This window comes from Grampus griseus (assembly GCF_964374135.1).
Source record: "Grampus griseus genome assembly, chromosome: X".
NCBI lineage: Eukaryota > Metazoa > Chordata > Mammalia > Artiodactyla > Delphinidae > Grampus > Grampus griseus.
In genome coordinates, this window is record NC_138999.1 from 47,936,299 (window position 1) to 47,956,258 (window position 19,960).

Here is a 19,960-nt window from a genome sequence, read left to right on the forward strand (position 1 = left end):
TTATGTTTTCATTGTCATTTGTTTCTAGGTATTTTTTGATTTCCTCTTTGATTTTTTTCAGTGATTTCTTGGTTATGAAGTAGTGTATTGTTTAGCCTCCATGTGTTTGTATTTTTTAGTTTCTTTTTTTTACTGTAATTGATACCTAGTCTCATAGCATTGTGGTTGGAAAAGATACTTGACACGGTTTCAATTTTTTTATATTTACCAATGCTTGATTTTTCCGAAGATATGAATCTATCCTGGAGAATGTTCCATGAGCACTTGAGAACAAAATATTCTGTTGTTTTTCGATGGAGTGTCCTATAAATATCAATTAAGTCCATCTTATCTAATGTGTCATTTAAGGCTTGTGTTTCCTAATTTATTTTCATTTTGGATGATCTGTTCATTGGTGAAAGTGTGGTGTTAAAGTCCCCTACTATTGTTGTGTTACTGTCAATTTCCCCTTCTATGCCTGTTAGTATTTGCCTTTTGTATTGAGGTGCTCTTATGTTGGGTACATAAATATTTACAGTTGTTTTCTCTTCTTCTTGGATTGATCCCTTGATCATCATGTAGTGTCCTTCTTTGTCTCTTGTCTGTATTTTAAAGTCTATTTTGTCTGACATGAGAATTCTTCCTCCAGCTTTCTTTTGATTTCCATTTGCGTGGAATATCTTTTTCCACCCCTTCAGTTTCAGTCTTTATGTGTCCCTTGGTCTGAAGTGGGTCTCTTGTAGGTAGCGTGTATATGGGTCTTGTTTTTGAATCCCTTCAGCCAGTCTCTGTGTTTTGGTTGGAGCATTGAATCCATTTACGTTTAAGGTAGCTATTGATATGTATGTTCCTATTACCATTTTCTTAATTGTTTTGGGTTTGTTATTGTAGGGCTTTTCCTTCTCTTGTCTTTCCTGCCTAGAGAAGTTCCTTTAGCATGTGTTGTAAAGCTGTTTCGGTGGTGTTGAATTCCCTTAGCTTTTGCTTATCAGTAAAGATTTTAATTTCTCCATTGAATCTGAATGAGTTCCTTACTGTGTAGAGTAATCTTGGTTGTAGGTTTTTCCCTTTCATCACTTTAAATATGTCCTACCACTCCCTTCTGGCTTGCAGAGTTTCTGCTGAAAGATCAGCTGTTAACCTTATGGGTATTCCGTTGTATTATTATTTGTGGCTTTACCCTTGCTGCTTTTAGCATTTTTTCTTTGTATTTAATTTTTGATAGTTTGATTAATATGTTTCTTTGCATGTTTCTCCTTGGATTTATCCTGTATGGGATTCTCTGTGCTTCCTGTACTTGATTGACTATTTCTTTTCCCATGTTAGAGAAGTTTTCAACTATAATCCCTTCAAATATTTTCTTAGACCCTTACTTTTTCTCTTCTTCTGGGACTCCTATAATTCGAATGTTCATGTGTTTAATGTTGTCTCAGAGGTCTGTGAGCCTGTCCTCAATTCTTTTCATTTTTTTTTCTTTATTCTGCTCTGTGGCAGTTATTTCCACTATTTTATCTTCCAGGTCACTTATCCATTTTCTGCCTCAGTTATTCTGCTGTTTATTCCTTCTAAAGAATTTTTAATTTCATTCATTGTGTTGTTGTTCATCATTGTTTGTTTGCTCTTTAATTCTTCTAGGTCCTTGTGAAAGGTTTTTTGTATTTTCTCCCTTCTGTTTCCAAGGTTTTGGATCATCTTTACTCTCATTACTTTGAATTGTTTTTCATGTAGACTGCTTATTTCCTCTTCATTTGTTTGGTCTGGTTTGTTTTTACATTGCTCCTTCATCTCATGCATTTTTCTCTGTCTTTTCATTTTTTTTTTTAACTTACTGTGTTTGGGGTCTCCTTTTTGCAGGTTGCCTGTTCGTAGTTCCCGTTGTTTTTGGTGTCTGCCCCCAGTGGGTGAGGTTGGTTCAGTGGCTTCTGTAGGCTTCCTGGTGGAGGGGACTGGTACCTGTGTTCTCGTGGGTGGGACTGGATCTTGTCTTTCTGCTGGGCAGGGCCATGCTCAGTGGTGTGGTTTGGGTTGTCTGTGAACTTTGTATGATTTTAGGCAGCCTCTCTGCTAATGGCTGTGTTTGTTTTCCTGACTTGCTTGTTGTTTAGCATAGGGTGTCCAGCACTGTATTTTGCTGGTTGTTCAGTGGAGCTGGGTCTTTGCGTTGAGATGGAGATCTCTGTGAGAGCTTTCACCGTTTGATATTAAATTGGGCTGGGAGGTCTCTGGTGGTCCAATGTCCTAGACTTGGCTCTCCCACCTCTGAGTCTCAGGCCTAACACCCAGGTGGAACACCAAGACCCTGTCAGCCACATGATCATTTCTGTGCTGCTTCCCTGCCAGGAGTGTCCCAATGTGGTGACCAACTCAGTCTCCAACTTCCCTTTCATAAGGACGGGCTCATTGTTTCTTTTTCCTTGCGTTTTTGTCTTCCATTTTTGTTTGGTGGTTTTCTATGGTATTTTTCTCAGTTTCCTCATTTTGTTTTGTGTCTCCGTTCTAGATTTATGTTTTGTACTTAACATGAAGTTTGTATCAAATGTCACATAGATAAATAGTTTTTTCTGTTGATAGCATCTTATCTTCATTTAACTGTATGGTTTTCCTCTTCCCCTTTTGTGTTTTTGTTGTCTCAAACGTTCCCTTTTTACATTGTAAGTTTGTTACCAAATTGAAATAGCTATAGTTATTTTTTTCTGCATTTTCTCCCTTTTTTAATCTTTATACTGTAATAAAGTGTTTAAGAACCTTTTCTGATAAATAGTTGCAATTTTCTGATCCTTTCTGTCTATCACCTTTCTCCAAGTTTTGTGTACTTTTGTCTTTGTTTCTGGTGTACGACCTCTGTTCAACATCTCTTGTAAGGCAGGTCTAGTGTTGATGAACTCCCTCAGTTTTTGTTTGTTTGTGAAAGTCTTTACTTCTCCTTCATATCTGAATGATAACTTTGGTGGATACAGTATTCTTGGGTGACAACTTTTATCTTTTAGTATTTTGATAATGTCATTCCATTCCCACCTGACCTATAGAGTTTCTGCTTAGAAATCTGCTGATAGCCTAATTTAGGTTCCTTTGTAGTTTACCGTTTTTTTCTCCCTGGCTGCCTACAAAATTGTTTGTCATAGACTTTTGGCAGTTTTAATATGTGTCTTGGAGAAGGTCTTTTTGCGTTGAGGTAATTACGTGTTCTTTTAGCTTCATGGAGTTGTCTATCCAGTTCCTTCCACAGTTTAGGAAATTCTCAGCTATTATTTGTTTAAATAAACTCTCTGCTCCCTTCTCCCTCTTTTCTCTTTCGGTGATGTCCATTATCCTAATGTTGCCCTACTTAAGAGTCAGATAGTTCTTGTAGAATTTCCTCATTTTTTTGCATCTTATTTTTCTTTCCTCTTCTACTTGTATCTTTTCTAGATTTCTGTCTTCACACTCACTGATTCTTCCATATGGTCTGCCTTATTTCCAGTGCTTTTTAATGCATTCTTTATCTCATTTATTGAGTTTTTCAGCTCCAGAATTTTAGTTCTTTTTTTTAGTTTCAACCTTTTTGGTAAAGCATTCCTGTTTATTAATTTTATTCTTGAGCTAATTGATGTGCCTTTCTGAGTTTTCATGTAGCTTGTTGAATTTCTTCATGACAGCTATTTTAAATTCTCTATCAGATCACATTATTATGTGACTTTAACTTTGGTTTCTGGAGAATTGTCATTTTCTTTTTGTGGTGCGGTGTTACTGTGCTTCTTCATGGTACTTCCTTCTGCCAGAGCATGTGAAGTGAGACAAGTTAGAAATTAGGGGTCTTTTCTTTTTCCATAGGTGGTACGATAGCACAAGTTTTTGGTTTCTCTTACCTGAGCTGCCTCTGTCAGAGGTGTGCCCCCTGTCCCAACTCTCATTATCACTTCTGGTGTTTTCTTGGTCATTGGCACCTTGCTTCTGCCTTTGTCACTGGCAGAAGCTGCCTGGTTCACCTGGATGGTGGGTTCTTCCCTTGCTTCCAGGATCCTCTGAGTCACAGGCTCACAGGCTCAGGCACCGCAGGGGGAAGGGGTGGGGGAAGCCAGGGTCATACCAGTGCCTCTTCCCTATCTGGTTTTCTAAGGTTCTTAGGCTCTGCCACTGCTGGTGGGAGAGCATAGGAACGGGAGACTTGGGCACCTCAGTGGCTGGAGGGACAGGGCCGCAGGCCCCATTCCCACGGATGTACAGTTAGATGTGGCCATGGGTGCCACTGCAGCCAGGAGGCTGGTGTTGTGTGTGCTGTCTGCTCTGCTGCTACCAGGTTCTCTGGGGCTACAGGCTTAGCTGCCATGGCCAGAGGGCCAGGATTATAGGCACTACCTCTACTGTTCCTTCAGTTCTGCCTCCTCTGTCTGTTCCAGTCCATCCATCTTTAGATGTACAGGTGTGTGGAATTCTCTAGCATCCTGGTGTGTTGGACAAAAGTACCTTTGTTGAGTTGTGAATGTTTTACTGGTTGTAGATTGAAGGGGAGAGACAGAGGTAGCTTTTCATTCCACCATGTTGTTGATGCCACCCCTTGATTTTTTTGTTTAGGACAGAACACTACTGTATTCATCTATCCAGCTGGCAATTGAGAATTTCTTGGGAAGCAGCACACAGCCTAAGGAGCAAAGAGCAACATTCTGCTAAAATGTTAACTTGGAGCCATTTTCATATAGTTTAGAGTGTTTGACTAGTTTTTTATTCAGTAAATATTCATTGAGCAACTACTCTGTGGCAAGCTCTGTGCTAAAAGCTGGGAAACAATGTCAAACTGTAACAGACATGGTCCTTACCTTCATGGAGCTTGCCATCTAGGGGATTGAATGCCATTAATTAAAAACTCACACAAATATGTATAATATCACACTTGTGGTGAGTGTTAAAAATAAAACCAATGTGTTAGTATAATTGCCTATGGTGACTAGATTTGCCCAAGTCAGTGAGGTCAGGGATAGTTTCTGTGAGGAAGTATGAATTGAACTGAAATCCAGTGGAACAAGTAGGAGTTAATTATGTATAAAAGTAAGGGGATAGCATGTGAGACAGAGTGAAAAGCATGTGTAAAGGCCCCTCGGTGGATAGACCATGGGCCACTAGAACTGAGGGAAGGTCAAAGTATATTTGGAACACAAGGAGAGGAGCAAAAGGTGGCACTAGATGTGCTTAAGAAGTAAGAAGGTGAGGCCATCCTAATTTGCTATCATTTTCCCTTTAATTTGAAGCTTTAGGATTATCTTTCACACTGATTAAGCCAACAAAAATAGATCGTAAATAGGAGTGATTAAGTGATGACTTGCTTATTACCTAGATTTTTTTTCCTACTAGACAGGACACCTTCATGGAAAATTATTTCACCAGCCAACGAGACAACATCTTCCGTAATGTGGAGGTTCTGATTTATGTCTTTGATGTGGAAAGCCGCGAACTGGAAAAGGACATGCACTATTACCAGTCATGCCTGGAGGCCATTCTACAGAATTCTCCAGATGCCAAAATCTTTTGCTTGGTGCATAAAATGGATCTGGTACAGGAGGATCAACGAGACCTGGTAAGAAATAGAATGGGTGGTGCACCAAATAATTGACATACTTTGTAGACTTCTGTAGAGATATAGGTAAATTTGTACTATTCTTTTTTAGGAAAAAAAAATCTCAGCATAAGCTTTCAAAATAAAGTTGACATTTGTTTTTAAAAACACTTATAAACAGGGCTTCCCTGGTGGCGCAGTGGTTAAGAGTCCGCCTGCCGATGCAGGGGACGCGGGTTCGTGCCCCGGTCCGGGAGGATCCCACATGCCGTGGAGCGGCTGGGCCTGTGAGCCATGGCCGCTGAGCCTGCGCGTCCGGAGCCTGTGCTCTGCAACGGGAGAGGCCACAGCAGTGAGAGGCCCGCGTACCGCAAAAAAAACAAAAACAAAAACAAACAAAAAAACACTTATAAACAAATGTTCCATGGTAAGGGAAATATAATGTTCATTTAGCAAATAATTTTCAAATTTAGGAAAGGATCCTGACTGTGTTATCACTAAGCAGCTTTATGTACTTTTAAAATATATTTGATACCACTGTTTTACTGTCCTTCAGAGCAGGCAGTTATTTTCAAGGCTAGAAGACCCACCGGGGTGAGATAAAGAAAGGTCATAGCTGTCACTAGGTTGACCTAGAAAACTGGTATGCACCAATTCAAATGCCAACTATACTGTTAGGCACAATGCCAAGGCCCTCATAATTGCACTGATATGGTATATTTATCTTCCTTTCTAGCATGGGAGTTAGTACACATAAATTTAAACAAGAAAAGACACAGTAGAAAGGGCAAACCCCTAGCTAGCTATGATACCCCAGGACTGGCAAGTCACAAATAGAGTCTAGCTTTAGTTTGCTCCATATAAAATAAGAGGATTGGATTTTAAAGTCTAAGCTGAAAGAGAAGATCCTCTATTTCCAAGGGTAAAGTTGAGGAAAGCAGTTTTAGAATATACTGGTGATGTAGAAGAATACAGTTCCTCTTTGGGTTGGAACCTAGGAGTCTAAGGATCCCCTGTAACTTAAGAATTTTTTGGTAATAACTGTGGGCAGGAATACTTTTTTTTCCCGTAATTAGTTACAGGATTGCCTTCAGTGTTCCAGTATTTGAGTATGTTTTGGTGTTTCTAGGTTAGCTTACAGGCTTTCAGAAACCACTTGACAGGGTTCCGTATTTGACTCTGAAAAGGACTTTTGAGTATTCTTTTTAATTCCTTCTCCCTCTCACTAAATATCAATTCTGTTTTAATTCAGCAGAAAATTCTTTATGTAGCTTGATCTTGAGCTTGTGAGGGGTTTGTTATTATTACTGTTTTTTGTTTTGTTTCCCTGGCCCAATTTGCAACAGAAAAACTTAGAGCATTCCAATAAATGACCTCCTTATGGATTTTTAAATTACTTGTCATTTTTAGTGATCGACATATTGTTTTCTAAATGCTTATGTAAATATCCCCAAAGATACATTAATGTTCTTTGTGGGATTTTAAGCTTAATTAAGAAAAGTATACTCTATTTCATTAAACTTTCAGACTTGGAGGTTTTGGAATAAAATGGCTAGGGTGCTTCCCTGAATATCAGTTTCAAGCAAGATAGGTGTTTCCCTCTATGTGTGTGTATTAGTCAGGGTTCCTCAGAGAAACAGAACCAATAAGAAGTGTGTGTTTGTGTGTGTGTGTGTGTATGTGTGTGTGTGTGTGTGTGTGTGTGTGGAGAGAGAGAGAGAGAGAGAGTGAGAATAAGAGAGAGACTGATTAATTTTAAGGAATTGACTCATATGATTGTGGAGGCTGGCAAGTCTGAAATCTGCAGGGCAGACTGATAGGCTAGATACCCTTGTTGCAGCTTGAGTCAGAAGGCAGTCTGGAAGGCAGAATTCCCTCTTCCTGGGGAATGGCAGTCTTTTTCTCTTAAGGCCTTCAACTGGTTATATAAAGCTTACCCATATTATGGAGGGGGATCTGCTTTACTAAAAATCCACTGACTTAAATATTAATCTCATCTAAAAAATACCTTCATAGCAACATCTAAATTGGTGTTTAACCAAATGGGTATTGTGGCCTAACCTAGTTGTTGCATAAAATTATCCATCACAGTGTGAACAGTGCATTCACTATAAGCCCACCCAGTCCTGGAAAATATCTGTGTATGTGTTTATATTTGTATAAATAGATATTTTTCCATGTATATATGGGCATATATATAGATAGATACATAGCCAAGAAGAATAGATATTTGTGTGTAAGGGGTTGTTATCTCTATGTAGCCAAATAAATACAGTCCATACAGAAATAATATATGTGTATGCATGTGTGTATGAGAGTAAGATATCTACAAAAAGTTGAAGTATTTTGATTTATAAAATCTTGATATTGGTATGCATATCTTAAAAATGACCCAGATTGGATTATTTGGAATGTTAGATATATTTTATTAAGATTCCTCTGTACGGTAAATTTTATTTTTCAGCATAGTATTCTCAGTGAGTACTCAAAACAAGCAGCACAGTCCTTAAGAATTCTAGTAGCCATTGTACTTTGTAGACCTGACTTGAAATCATTTCTGCCATCCTAGTCTGTAAAGTAACGTACACATTTAAAAATTCCCCTGAGGAAAAACGAAATGCCCCTGTTTAAAATATGCTAAAATATTACACCTCAGATCTTGCAGTGAGAGAGGAGAACTGTTAGTTATATGCTGATCAGTATGTTGGTCTATTTACTTCAGATTTTTAAAGAGCGAGAAGAAGATCTGAGGCGTTTGTCTCGCCCATTGGAATGTTCTTGCTTCCGAACATCTATCTGGGATGAAACTCTCTATAAGGTGTGTATGTTTCCCTGAGTTCTGTCATTTAAAGAGCATGAAAAAAAAAGCTAGAAGGGTATTATCAAAACTAAAAGATTTTAAACTCTTTCATAGCCATCTAGATGTGTTGAACCAAAAGAAGAAATAATCTACAATAAATTGTTTGAAAAATACCCAATTTAACCTTAAGAAATTTTGGTTTTGATCTTAGATTGTGTCGACATACCTACCAGATCACACTGAATTAACCCAGTTTGGTCCTGATTAATTTGATACAGATCTTCATGACAGTAGAGGTTTCACTGACCATCATCCATTTTGACCTGTTGTGGTCTCAGTGCTGACTGGAATTGTATCTAATATTCAGGTACCTCTACAGGATATAAGCTAGTCTGCCTAAGTTTGGATGGCAATAGAAGAACAATATTTAGGGGAGACATTGGAGAAGGGAGCCTTAGAATGGGATATGTTATTTCTAGAGTATGATAGCTTCAACTTTCATGCCAAATTAGAGACTAGCATTCTTTCAACCAGAGAGATTGTTCCCATTGATGGAATGGATGCCACACTGCTTGTAGTAGTTGTAGAGGTTACAAACAATAGCTGTGTTATGGATGAAGCTGAAATTACCTTATTGGTACATAGGCTCCTTATCCTGCTTCCTCCCTTTCTCCCACTGATTTAGTGATTTGAAAGACTGGCTCCTTTTGGGTCCTCCTGTGGTCAGACTGCTTCTGGTATCCATTGACAAGTCTGGGAAGGAAAGCATCCTTCTCTGTGACTTGTAGCTACAGCCTCAGTATCAACTCCATCTGACAAGTATCAACAACCAAAAGCACAGAAACCTGATTTGCCAAGGAGAAAAACAATTGGACTTTAAACATAGCCACTGATTTATTTTTTTAACTAATTCATTTTTTCCCCAATATGTTGACCCAGCCTCGCTCTAATAACAGATTATTTTGAGATACCTATCTAGGAAATACTGTTCTAGATTAATTTGGGCCGAATTTCTCTCAAAGCCTTATTCCCATAGAACAGGTAACCGTGAATAAGGATGGACATGACGCACTGATAAGAACCAACTGCGGTGTGAAGGATGGCAATACATAACACGACCAAAGACAATTGGCTAATCACAACACTGCTGTGAGTGACAATGTCTCTGCTGTGGTTAGCTTTGGTGCCTTCTCCAAGGTAAATTCAGCAGTGACATTAACACCGACCTGGGAACTTGGAACCTGAACCCCCATGCCTAAGTAATAAAACTAATTGGAACAGAGACATGGCTCTACTCTCTCTTACATCAATATTGCATAGAGCTGACATAAATTTTTATATTAAGTTTTATTCTAAAAGCACTCATTGCAATCTGCTTGATGCTGTTGGACGCACAGATGGCTAAGACCAGGTTCCTGCCCTCTAGTAGGGGAGAGAAGAACATTGTACACCTTACCAGACAAATTGGAGCAAAATTGAAAGAAATATTATAATGAAAATTCAAATAAAAGAGCCTTAAGAGAATAGAGGGAGGGTGTGGTTAATTTCAACTCCTTATTTTAGTCATACTCCTCTGGATGAAGTCAGTTTTAGGCAAACACGCAGTGGACTGTTTTTAATTCAATTGGATCAATAATTTATAAAGCTGACAATAAGCCTTTTGGAATGATAATGCCACTAATTTCTCTTGTAATTTCTATTGTATGTTATCCCATTGAGGGGAGGGGCCATTTTTCTACGTGGCTCTGATATTTTCATAAAATTGATTGTTAGATGTATGTTAAATATAGCATTATTAGGTTCTGATCTTTAGAGCAATCTACACTATTGGACTTACATATCTGTTTGAATGGCTGGATTAGAAGTTCTTTAGCCCAGTATATCAGAGTTTTCAACTTCCCTAAGGTAATATGATGGAATTAAATATTTGTTTATTTTTAATTATCAATGGAAAGAAGTATTTTACAAAAGTGTTTGAAACTTTAAAAAATCCAACTGAAGGATAAAAATCAAATATTATCTTCATTTTCTCACTTCGTTTGTGTTATACTTGTTGCCAGAATTTGTTTGGGACTCAATTATCACCATATTTTGCTGTCTGTATGTTATAGTATACTTACTCATTTGCAAAGATCTGGACTGGCTACCTGTTAGTAATATTACACTGTGCTTCTGTTCTGTTAGGCTTGGTCCAGCATTGTTTATCAGCTGATTCCCAATGTTCAGCAGCTGGAAATGAACCTAAGGAATTTTGCTGAAATTATTGAGGCTGATGAAGTGCTTCTATTTGAGAGAGCCACTTTTCTGGTGAGAACTTTCTGCTCTGCAGATGTACTTCACACTCACCTTCTTCTATTCAGCAATGGAGAATATGTTGCCACTTTGAGAAAGAACCTTTTTCCCTCTTGTCATTACTTCACCATGCATAGCCTTATTTGTAAAGTAGTATTGTCAGCAAGTAACTTGAAAGAAGTTCGTTGGTGCGTGGATCTTTAGTAATTAGTAAAACTTAGATGTTTGCAGGTAAGCCTTACTATAGAGTTTAGATTATTTTTGTGAATAATTGTTCATTTGTGTTAAAGAATTCCTATTTCCTATTGACTTTTATTATGAAATGATGGGTATTTTTCTTTGAGTTTAAAGCTTTTAACATGGAAGAGATGTAATGGTCAACTCAGTGACGTAGCTAAGAGTTCAGATGGGGAGGTGAAAGGGCAAAGAGGTATGTTGGTATTTTTATTTTTCTTATAAATTCGGCTTAACGATGATAATAGCACCTACTGTGTATTTGGCCATGAGGGGGTAGGCAAAACCCAATATTATATTTATAAGTAAAATTTTTAAATAACTAATAAAAATTGGCTTGAGCTGTCACAAAGCACCACTTAAGTAATTGCTGATCAGCTTAATAAATATAGCTCTAAGAGCAGCTCACAGTAAGTAATTTTGGTTTCTGAGCTCTACCAGTGCTTCATGATTTTAGACACATTTATTGCTTTTTTTGTTTTTTACATACACATGTATCCTTTTTCAAATTCTTTTCTCATTTAGGTTATTAGAGAATATTGAACAGAGTTCCCCATGCCGTACAGTAGGTCCCTGTTGGCCATCTATTCTAAATATAGAAGTGTGTACATCTCAATCCCAAACTCCCAATCTATCCCTACCCCCACCCTTCGCCCCTGGCAACCACAAGTTCCTTCTCTAAGTCTGTGAGTCTGTTTCTGTCTTGTAAACAAGTTCATTTGTATCATTTCTCTTGGATTCTACATATAAGCAATATCATATGATATTTGTCTTTCTTTGTCTGACTTCACTTAGTATGATAATCCCCAGGTCCATCCATGTTGCTGCAAATGGCATTATTTCATTCTTTTTAATGGCTGAGTAATATTCCATTGTATATATGTACCACATCTTTATCCATTCATCTGTTGATGGACATTTAGGTTGCTTCCATGTCTTGGCTATTGTAAACGGGGCTGAAATGAACATTGGGGTGCATGTATCCTTTCAAGCCATGTTTTTCTCTGGATATATGCCCAGGAGTGGGATTCCTGGATCATATGGTAGCTCTAATTTTAGTTTTTTAAGGCACCTCCATACTGTTCTCCACAGTGGCTGTACCAATTTACATTCCCACCAACAGTGCAAGAGGGTTCCCTTTTCTCCACACCCTCTCCAGTATTTATTGTTTGTAGACTTTTTGATGATGGCCGTTCTGACTGGTGTGAGGTAGTACCTCATTGTAGTTTTGATTTGCATTTCTATAATAATTACTAATGTTGAGCATCTTTTCACATGCCTCCTGGCCATCTGTATGTTTTCTTTCGAGAAATGTCTATTTAGGTCTTCTGCCCATTTTTTTATTGGGTTGTTTGGTTTTTTTCATACTGAGCCACATGAGTTGTTTGTAAATTTTGGAGATTAATCCCTTGTCTGCTACATCATTTGCAAATATTTTCTCCAATTTTATGGGTTGTCTTTGCACTTTCTTTGCTGTGCAAAAGCTTTTGAGTTTAATTAAGTCCCATTTGTTTCTTGTTTTTTTGTTTTTTAATTTCCATTACTCTAGACGTGGATTGAAAAAGATCATGCTGCAATTTATGTCAGAGTGTTCTGCCTATGTTTTCCTCTAAGAGTTTAGAGTATCCAGTCTTACATTTAGGTCTTTAATCCATTTTGAGTTTACTTTTGTGTATGGTATTAAAGAATGTTCATATTTTCTACATGTAGCTGTCCAGTTTTCCCAGCACTATTTATTGAAGAGACTGTCTTTTCTCCATCATATAGTCTTGCCTTCATTGTCATAGGTTAATTGACCATGGTGCGTGGGTTTATTTCTGGGCTTTCTATCCTATTCCATTGATCTATATTTCTGTTTTTGTGCCAGTTCCATACTGTTTTGATGACTTTAGCTTTGTAGTATAGTCTGAAGTCACGGAGCCTGATTCCTCCAGTTCCGTTTTTCTTTCTCAAGATTGCTTTGGCTATTCAGGGTCTTTTGTGTCTCCATACAAATTTTAAGATTTTTTGTTCTAGTTCTGTGAAAAATGCCCTTGGTAATTTGATAGGTATTGCATTGAATATGTAGATTGTCTTGGGTAGTATAGTCATTTTGACAATATTGATTCTTCTAATCCAAAAACATGGTATTTCTTTCTGTCTGTTTTTGTCATCTTTGATTTCTTTCATCAGCATCTTATAGTTTTTTGAAGTACAGGTCTTTTGCCTCCTTAGGTAGGTTTATTTCTAGGTATTTTATTCTTTTTGCTGCACTGGTAAATGGGATTGTTTCTTTAATTTCTCTTTCTGATCTTTCATTGTTAGTGTATAGAAATGCAAGAGATTTCTGTGTATTAATTTTGTATCCTACAACTTTACCAAATTCATTGATGAGCTCTAGTAGTTTTCTGGTAGCATCTTTAGGATTTTCTGCGTATAGTAGTATCATGTCATCTGCAGACAGAGACTGTTTTGCTTCTTTTCCAATTTGGATTCCTTTTATTTCTTTTTCTTTTCTGATTGCCATGGCTAGGACTTCCAAAACTATGTTCAGTAAAAGTGGTGAGAGTGGATATCCTTGTCTTGTTCCTGATCTTAGAGGAAATGCTTTCAGCTTTTCACCATTGAGTATGATGTTAGGTGTAGGTTTGTCATTTATGGCCTTTATTATGTTGAGGTAAATTTTCTCTGTGCCCACTTTCTGGAGAGCTTTTATCATACATGGGTGTTGAATTTTTTTAAGAGCTTTTTCTGCATCTATTGAGGTGATCATATGGTTTTTATTCTTCAGTTTGTTGCTGTGGTGTATCACACCGATTGATTTGGGGATATTGAAAAGTCCTTTCATCCCTGGGATAAATCCCACTTGATCATTGGGTCTGATCCTTTCAATGTATTGTTGGATTCAGTTTACTAGTGTTTTGTTGAGGACTATTTTTGCATCTATGTTCACCAGTGACATTGGCCTGTAATTTTCTTTTTTGGTGGTATCTTTGTCTGGTTTTGGTTATCAGGGTGATGGTGACCTCATAGAATGAGTTTGCAAGTGTTCCTTCCTCTGCAATTTTTTGGAATAGTTTCAGAAGGATAGGTGTTATCTAAATGTTTGATAGAATTCATGTGTGAAGCCATCAGGTCCTGGACTTTGGTTTGTTGGGAGTTTTTTAATCCCAGTTTCAATTTCATTCTTGTAATTGATCTGTTCATATTTTTTGTTTCTTTCTGGTTCAGTCTTGGGAGATTGTACCTTTCTAAGAATTTGTCCATTTCTTCTAGGTTGTCCATTTTATTGGCATATAGTTGCTTGTAGTAATCTCTCATGATCCTTTGTATTTCTGTGGTGTCTGTTGTAGCATCTCCTTTTTCATTCCTAATTGTATTGATTTGAGTCCTCTCCCTTTTTTCCTTGATGAGTCTGTCTAAAGGTTTATCCATTTTGTTTATCTTTTCAAAGGACCAGCTTTTAGTTTCATTCATCATTTCTGTTGTTTTCTTTCTCTCTATTTCATTTATTTCTGCTCAGATCTTTATGGTTTCTTTCCTTCCATTAACTTTGTGTTTTGTTTGTTCTTCTTCTTTTAGTTGCTTTAGGTGTAAGTTTAGGTTGTTTATTTGAGATTTTTCTTGTTTCCTGAGGCAAGATTGTGTTGCTGTAAATTTCCCTCCTAGAACTGCTTTTGGGGTATCGCATAGGTTTTGGATCCTCATGCTTCCATTTTCATTTGTCTCTATGTACTTTCTGATTTCTTTGATTTCTTCAGTGATCCATTGGTTGTTAAGTAGCATATTGTTTAGCCTCCATATGTTTGTGTATTTTACAGCTTTTTCCTTGTAGTTGATTTCTAATCTCATAGCGTTGTGTTTGGGAAAGATGCTTGATATGATTTCAGTTTTCTTAAATTTACTGAGGCTTGCTATGTGGCCCAGCATGTGATCAATTCTGGAGAATGTTCCATGTGTACTTGAGAAGAATGTATATTCTGCTGCTCTTGGATGAAATGCTCTAAATATCAATTAAGTCCATCTAGCCTAATGTGTCATTTAAGGCCTGTGTTTCCTTACTGATTTTCTGTCTGAATGATCTTTCCATTGATGAACATTGGGTGTTAAAGTCCCCCAGTATGATTGTGTTACTGTCGACTTTTCTTTCTATGGCTGTTAGTATTTGCCTTATATATTGTGGTGCTCCTATGTTGAGTTCATATATATTTACAATTGTTATGTCTTCTTCTTGGACTGATCCCTTGATTATTATGTAGTGTCCTTTTTTGTCTCTTGTAACATTCTTTAAACTATTTTGTCTAATATGAGTATTGCTACTCTAGCTTTCTTTTGATTTCTGTTTGCATGGAATGCATTTTTCCATCCTCTTACTTTCAGTCTGTATGTGGCCCTAGATCTGAAGTTGGTCTCTTGTAGACAGCATATATATGGTAGACACATATCTTAATCTCTCTGAGTTTGGTTCCCCTTTTATAAAATGGAGATAATAATATCTATATCATAGGTTTATTGTGTGGATTAAAATGGGACAAGGTAGCATTAAGCCCTAGCACAAAGTTTAGCATACAGTTGGCAAACTGTTTAACATTGATTTCTTTTGCTATTGCAGCCAACAGAGGGCAGAGAATTCAAAGTGCAATTTTTTTCTCCTTCCTTTGTGGAAACATTATTTTTAATGGTAGCATATTTGGGAGTCATCCTTCCTGCTAACTGGTACAGCTGAGGCAAGGAGTCCTAACTAGAGTGTCTTTCTGCCTCAGCCCATAGGCAGGGATCACTTGCTTGGAAGTTCACTACCCTGAGCCCTGTCTTTCCTGCTAGTGGTAATAGCAACAAGCAGGTGAGCTCTTCTGTCTATCTTGAGACATGTGGCATGGTAGAATCCTGCTTCAGCAGTATTCTCCTGCCACATCTACCGCACATGATCATAGAGGTTAACCTAATATAAACTCTGTTTTTCACTGGCAGTGACAAGTAGCTTTTGCTTTCTCTTGAGGACTAAGTTTCGTTGTGATTGACCATTTTCACTATAGCTCTTGAAGTCAATCAACAGGAACCTATTCCACCATTGGTCTAGGAATTATGTTTTGAAATTTTCACATGGTTTCAGGGAATTGCCCTGTGAATTTTCTTCTGGCAAATGACTCAGTTTTGCTTCCTACTAGAAACTTTACATCAGCCTATGGGAAATACTTTTGTGGTTTTATTAATCTGAAAGTGTGAGGGGAAGTATTTTCAGCTGGCATTGGTGTCCATCATGAATAGGTTCATTTATAAATAGTAAATCCTCAGAGGTCAGAATCGTTCAGTTAAGATTTTTAAATATGATACCAAAAACCACTTGGTTATAGACTTCATTAAAATTAAATACATTAAGTACACCTCAGCAACAGCTAAGAGGGACTTCCCTGGTGGTCCAGTGGTAAAGAATCCACCTTCCAGTGCAGGGGATGCAGGTTCAGTCCCTGGTCGGGGAACTAAGATCCCACGTGCCACGGGACAACTAAGCCTGTGCACCACAACTACTGAGCTTGCACACCTCAACTAGAGAGCCCGCATGCTGCAAACTGCAGAGCCCACACGCCCTGGAGCCCACGTGCCACAAATAGAGAGAAGCCTGAGTGCCGCAACGAAGAGCCTGCATGCCACAGCGAAAAGATCCCACATGCCTTAACGAAGATCCTGTGTGCCTGCAATTAAAACCCGACACAACCAAAATAAATAAACAAATAAATAAAATATTTTTAAAAAAACAGCTAAGAATTTTTATTTTTCCTTTTTGATTTGTACTTTTTTTGAATCAAAAAATAGAAATAATTTGAAAAAATTGAAATAAGATGAATATTTAATGATTAAAGTAAGTGAGAAAGGACAGCAATGAACCAAAATAGATAATACAATACTTAAATGATCTAATAAATTTATAACCAAACAGTACTGGATGGGTCATCCGTAGGGATGTTGAAATTATGCAGATGTTAACAGGATATGGGACAGAGGAATAGAGGCAGTAAAGCCAGGTGCCAAGTCTACCCTGAAAATCAGGGTGACCAAGAGACTGACAAATGTATTGCCTTGAAGAGTAGTAGAGGGTGATATGACAATGCTGCATGAATTTAAAGGGCATTGCTCTTTTTCATAGGTGATTTCTCACTATCAATGTAAAGAACAGCGTGATGTCCACAGATTTGAGAAAATCAGCAACATTATTAAGCAATTTAAGCTGAGCTGCAGGTAAGAGATCTTATGTGATGTATTTATCTCTGGAACAAATTGTCATTTTTTGAGAGATTCAAATAACTATAGTAGACTGTACTTCTATATTCTTCTTTATATTAAAAATAAAGCTAAACTCTAAGGGAGCCTACAGTTGACAGAAGTGAAAGACATCTTTAATGCAAAGTCAACTGATGCAGAAGAAGCATATGAAAAATATCTAAGCAGAGTACCCCTTCAAGATGTTTGATACTATTTGGGAAAAAAATAAACAGAAAATGTCCAAGAGAGTTTTGAAAAACAAGAAAGGAGAATTTACCCTACCAAATACCAAGATTTACTATAAAACTACGGTAATTAAAATAGTGAGGGACTGATTCAAGAATGGTACAAAGTAGAGAGTCTAGAAATATCTGATCATATTGTCTCAGCTTTGTTTAAATACAATTTGAATCTTAGCATTGTGAATATAGGAAGAAGGAATGGCTGAACATCATAATCTAGTAAAGATTTAATAATCAAAATTCTTATCCTGGTAAAACTTTGATGCCCAGACAATAGAATAAGTGTAATTTTTTCCCTTTTATGTCATAGCACACTTTGAGACTTTCTGGCATGTTTATTCTAACATTTTTAAGAAGAAATAGCAAATGGCATATAAATATCATTACCCTTTTTGTTTTCAAAGAAATGGGATCATTTCTAGAATTTCAGCATAACTAACATTCAAAAGATACAGTTATTAATCTCAATGATAGGGAAATTTCAACTGAATAAACTTAAATATTAGAGAAATCTTTGGTAACATGATTTTTAATATGAATCTAGGTCTAAGCCCACTTTTCATTTCACAGTCAGTATCAAGTCCTAATCCACTTTCTAAGTCACTTTCCAGCACGTGTTAAATTTGTCATTAGAGTTTCCTTGGAAAGCAAAGTGGATTAGTGATTAACTGTCTTAATGAGGTGGTGGATTGAGATATAATGCTATGAAAATATTTAACGTGAAAAATAAGAATGTCTTATGTTGCTATTATTTTACGTTCTTTACTCACTTTTCTCCTTTCTCCTATAGCAAGCTGGCTGCCTCTTTCCAGAGCATGGAAGTCAGGAACTCTAACTTTGCTGCTTTCATTGACATCTTTACATCCAACACTTATGTGATGGTCGTGATGTCTGATCCATCCATTCGTAAGTTTAAACTTAGCCGACATAGGTTCAAAGCCACGTATTTTTTAAACTAATTTCCCTAGAGGTAGTACATTATTAAAGATACTGAAAAGCTATTTAGTAGTGCACAACACTGTGAATGTACTTAATGCCGCTGACCTATACATTTGAAAATGGTTAAAATGGTAAATTTCATTTTGTGTGCATTTTACCACAGTGAAAAAAAAATTTAGTACTAGTGGTAAATACTTTTTATTTAATAGACATATTTTGAAACTTAAAGATAATTTAGACTCTAGGGTATTATATCTTCTTCATGGGAACTTTAAAAATTACTTACGTATAGTTATTACATCTAAGGATTTTAAAGAAAAAGAACCCAAATGTATGACTTATGCTCCATGTGGGGTAGATTTTTAAAAGACCAGTCAATCTAAGCTCTGAACTATTAAATGTTGAACCATTTTATATGTCATTGTATATTCCTAAGTACCATACTCCCATATTTCTGTTATGAGCATAAAGAGAGATATTTGGTGCTTCCATGCCATAATAGCCATATCCATCACAACCATTGAAATAAAGGTTCTAGCAGTATTTCCAGGATGCTCCCAGAAGTTTAAATTATCTCTTAAGTTATCTATCTTAGGTTAATATTAGAATACAATATAAGATAATGTTCTTTTTTTACTATTAGCTCCAAACCAAAAGAGTTTGAAAATTTATTTTGAAAATACTGTGTTTAGAATATAAACAAATCTTTTATTTATTCAGAAAAATTAAACTCTGGTTAACTTGGGACTTATGTTCTCTGTGACATACATTGAGGGATTTGGCTCTCTTTTGTTTATTTGTTTTTACTAGTCAATTATTCCTTTGGCTGCTTGTACTTAGTCTGTTGGTTATCTTCCCTACCCCACCCTCAGCTTCTGCAGCTACTCTGATCAATATCCGCAATGCCAGGAAACACTTTGAAAAGCTGGAAAGAGTGGATGGACCAAAGCAGTGTCTCCTTATGCGCTAAAACATTGCCAAATACTGTTTCAGAAAAAAATTGGAATACTGTTTCTTAATCTTAATGTTGTATTAGTATATATAGGCTCTGAAATGTTGTGATGCTTATCACTTCTGTATTTCTTCCCTACTCCCCAGTCTTAATGTTTAACCTTGAATGCTATTTACTCAAATAGCCAGTGAGGAGTTAGAAGATGAGCTGTTTATGAAGTTGGTGTGACATATAAATAGGTGATATATAAGTGTTCTGATAACAACGTTCTAATAGTGCAGGTGTTCTGTTAACCTGGTTCCAGTTGTTGTGTATGCCAAAGCCTTTCCCAGCGTCATCTTGTATTCCTTACCAGAGAGTAACCTATACGTTTGGAATATTACTGTTTTCTCAGCATGCATTAAAAATATTCCTTAACTACAATTGTAAATAAACTTTTGCTGTTAGGGATGTCAGTGTCTGTTTTTCTTTTCCTTGTTTCTTCAACTTTTCCCTAAGAAAGAGCAAATGAATTTCAGTTATCCTAGGGGAAGGGGACCTTCTATTTGGGAAATAGTACAAAATAAAGTTGGATAGGAAGGATGAGCCAAATGATAGCCTTAAAGCTAGGCAGAAGAGTTTTGGTACAATGTGATAGGAAACGACAAAGGAATGTTGAAAGAAAGTTAACCTATAGGCTGACTGATGGCAGTCGGAGAAACTGTGGTAGTAATCCAGGCCTGAGGTGTACTGAAAGTCTATTTCAGGATGCAACT

At 37.0% G+C, this 19,960-nt stretch overlaps 1 protein-coding gene across 5 annotated transcripts in view; it reads left to right on the top strand.

The window, feature by feature from the left end:
• Positions 1 to 19,601, top strand: part of RRAGB (Ras related GTP binding B) — a 50,810-nt gene extending 31,209 nt beyond the window's left edge. For all 5 annotated transcript variants that reach the window (XM_082681663.1, XM_082681660.1, XM_082681661.1 and 2 more), the window contains 6 exons: positions 5,305 to 5,527; positions 8,229 to 8,324; positions 10,491 to 10,613; positions 16,957 to 17,048; positions 18,105 to 18,220; positions 19,126 to 19,601. In XM_082681663.1, coding sequence (XP_082537789.1) covers positions 5,305 to 5,527; positions 8,229 to 8,324; positions 10,491 to 10,613; positions 16,957 to 17,048; positions 18,105 to 18,220; positions 19,126 to 19,223 — 748 coding nt within the window. In that variant the 3' untranslated portion in view covers positions 19,224 to 19,601. The remainder of the gene's footprint in view (positions 1 to 5,304; positions 5,528 to 8,228; positions 8,325 to 10,490; positions 10,614 to 16,956; positions 17,049 to 18,104; positions 18,221 to 19,125) is intronic.
• Positions 19,602 to 19,960: the final 359 nt, after the last annotated feature.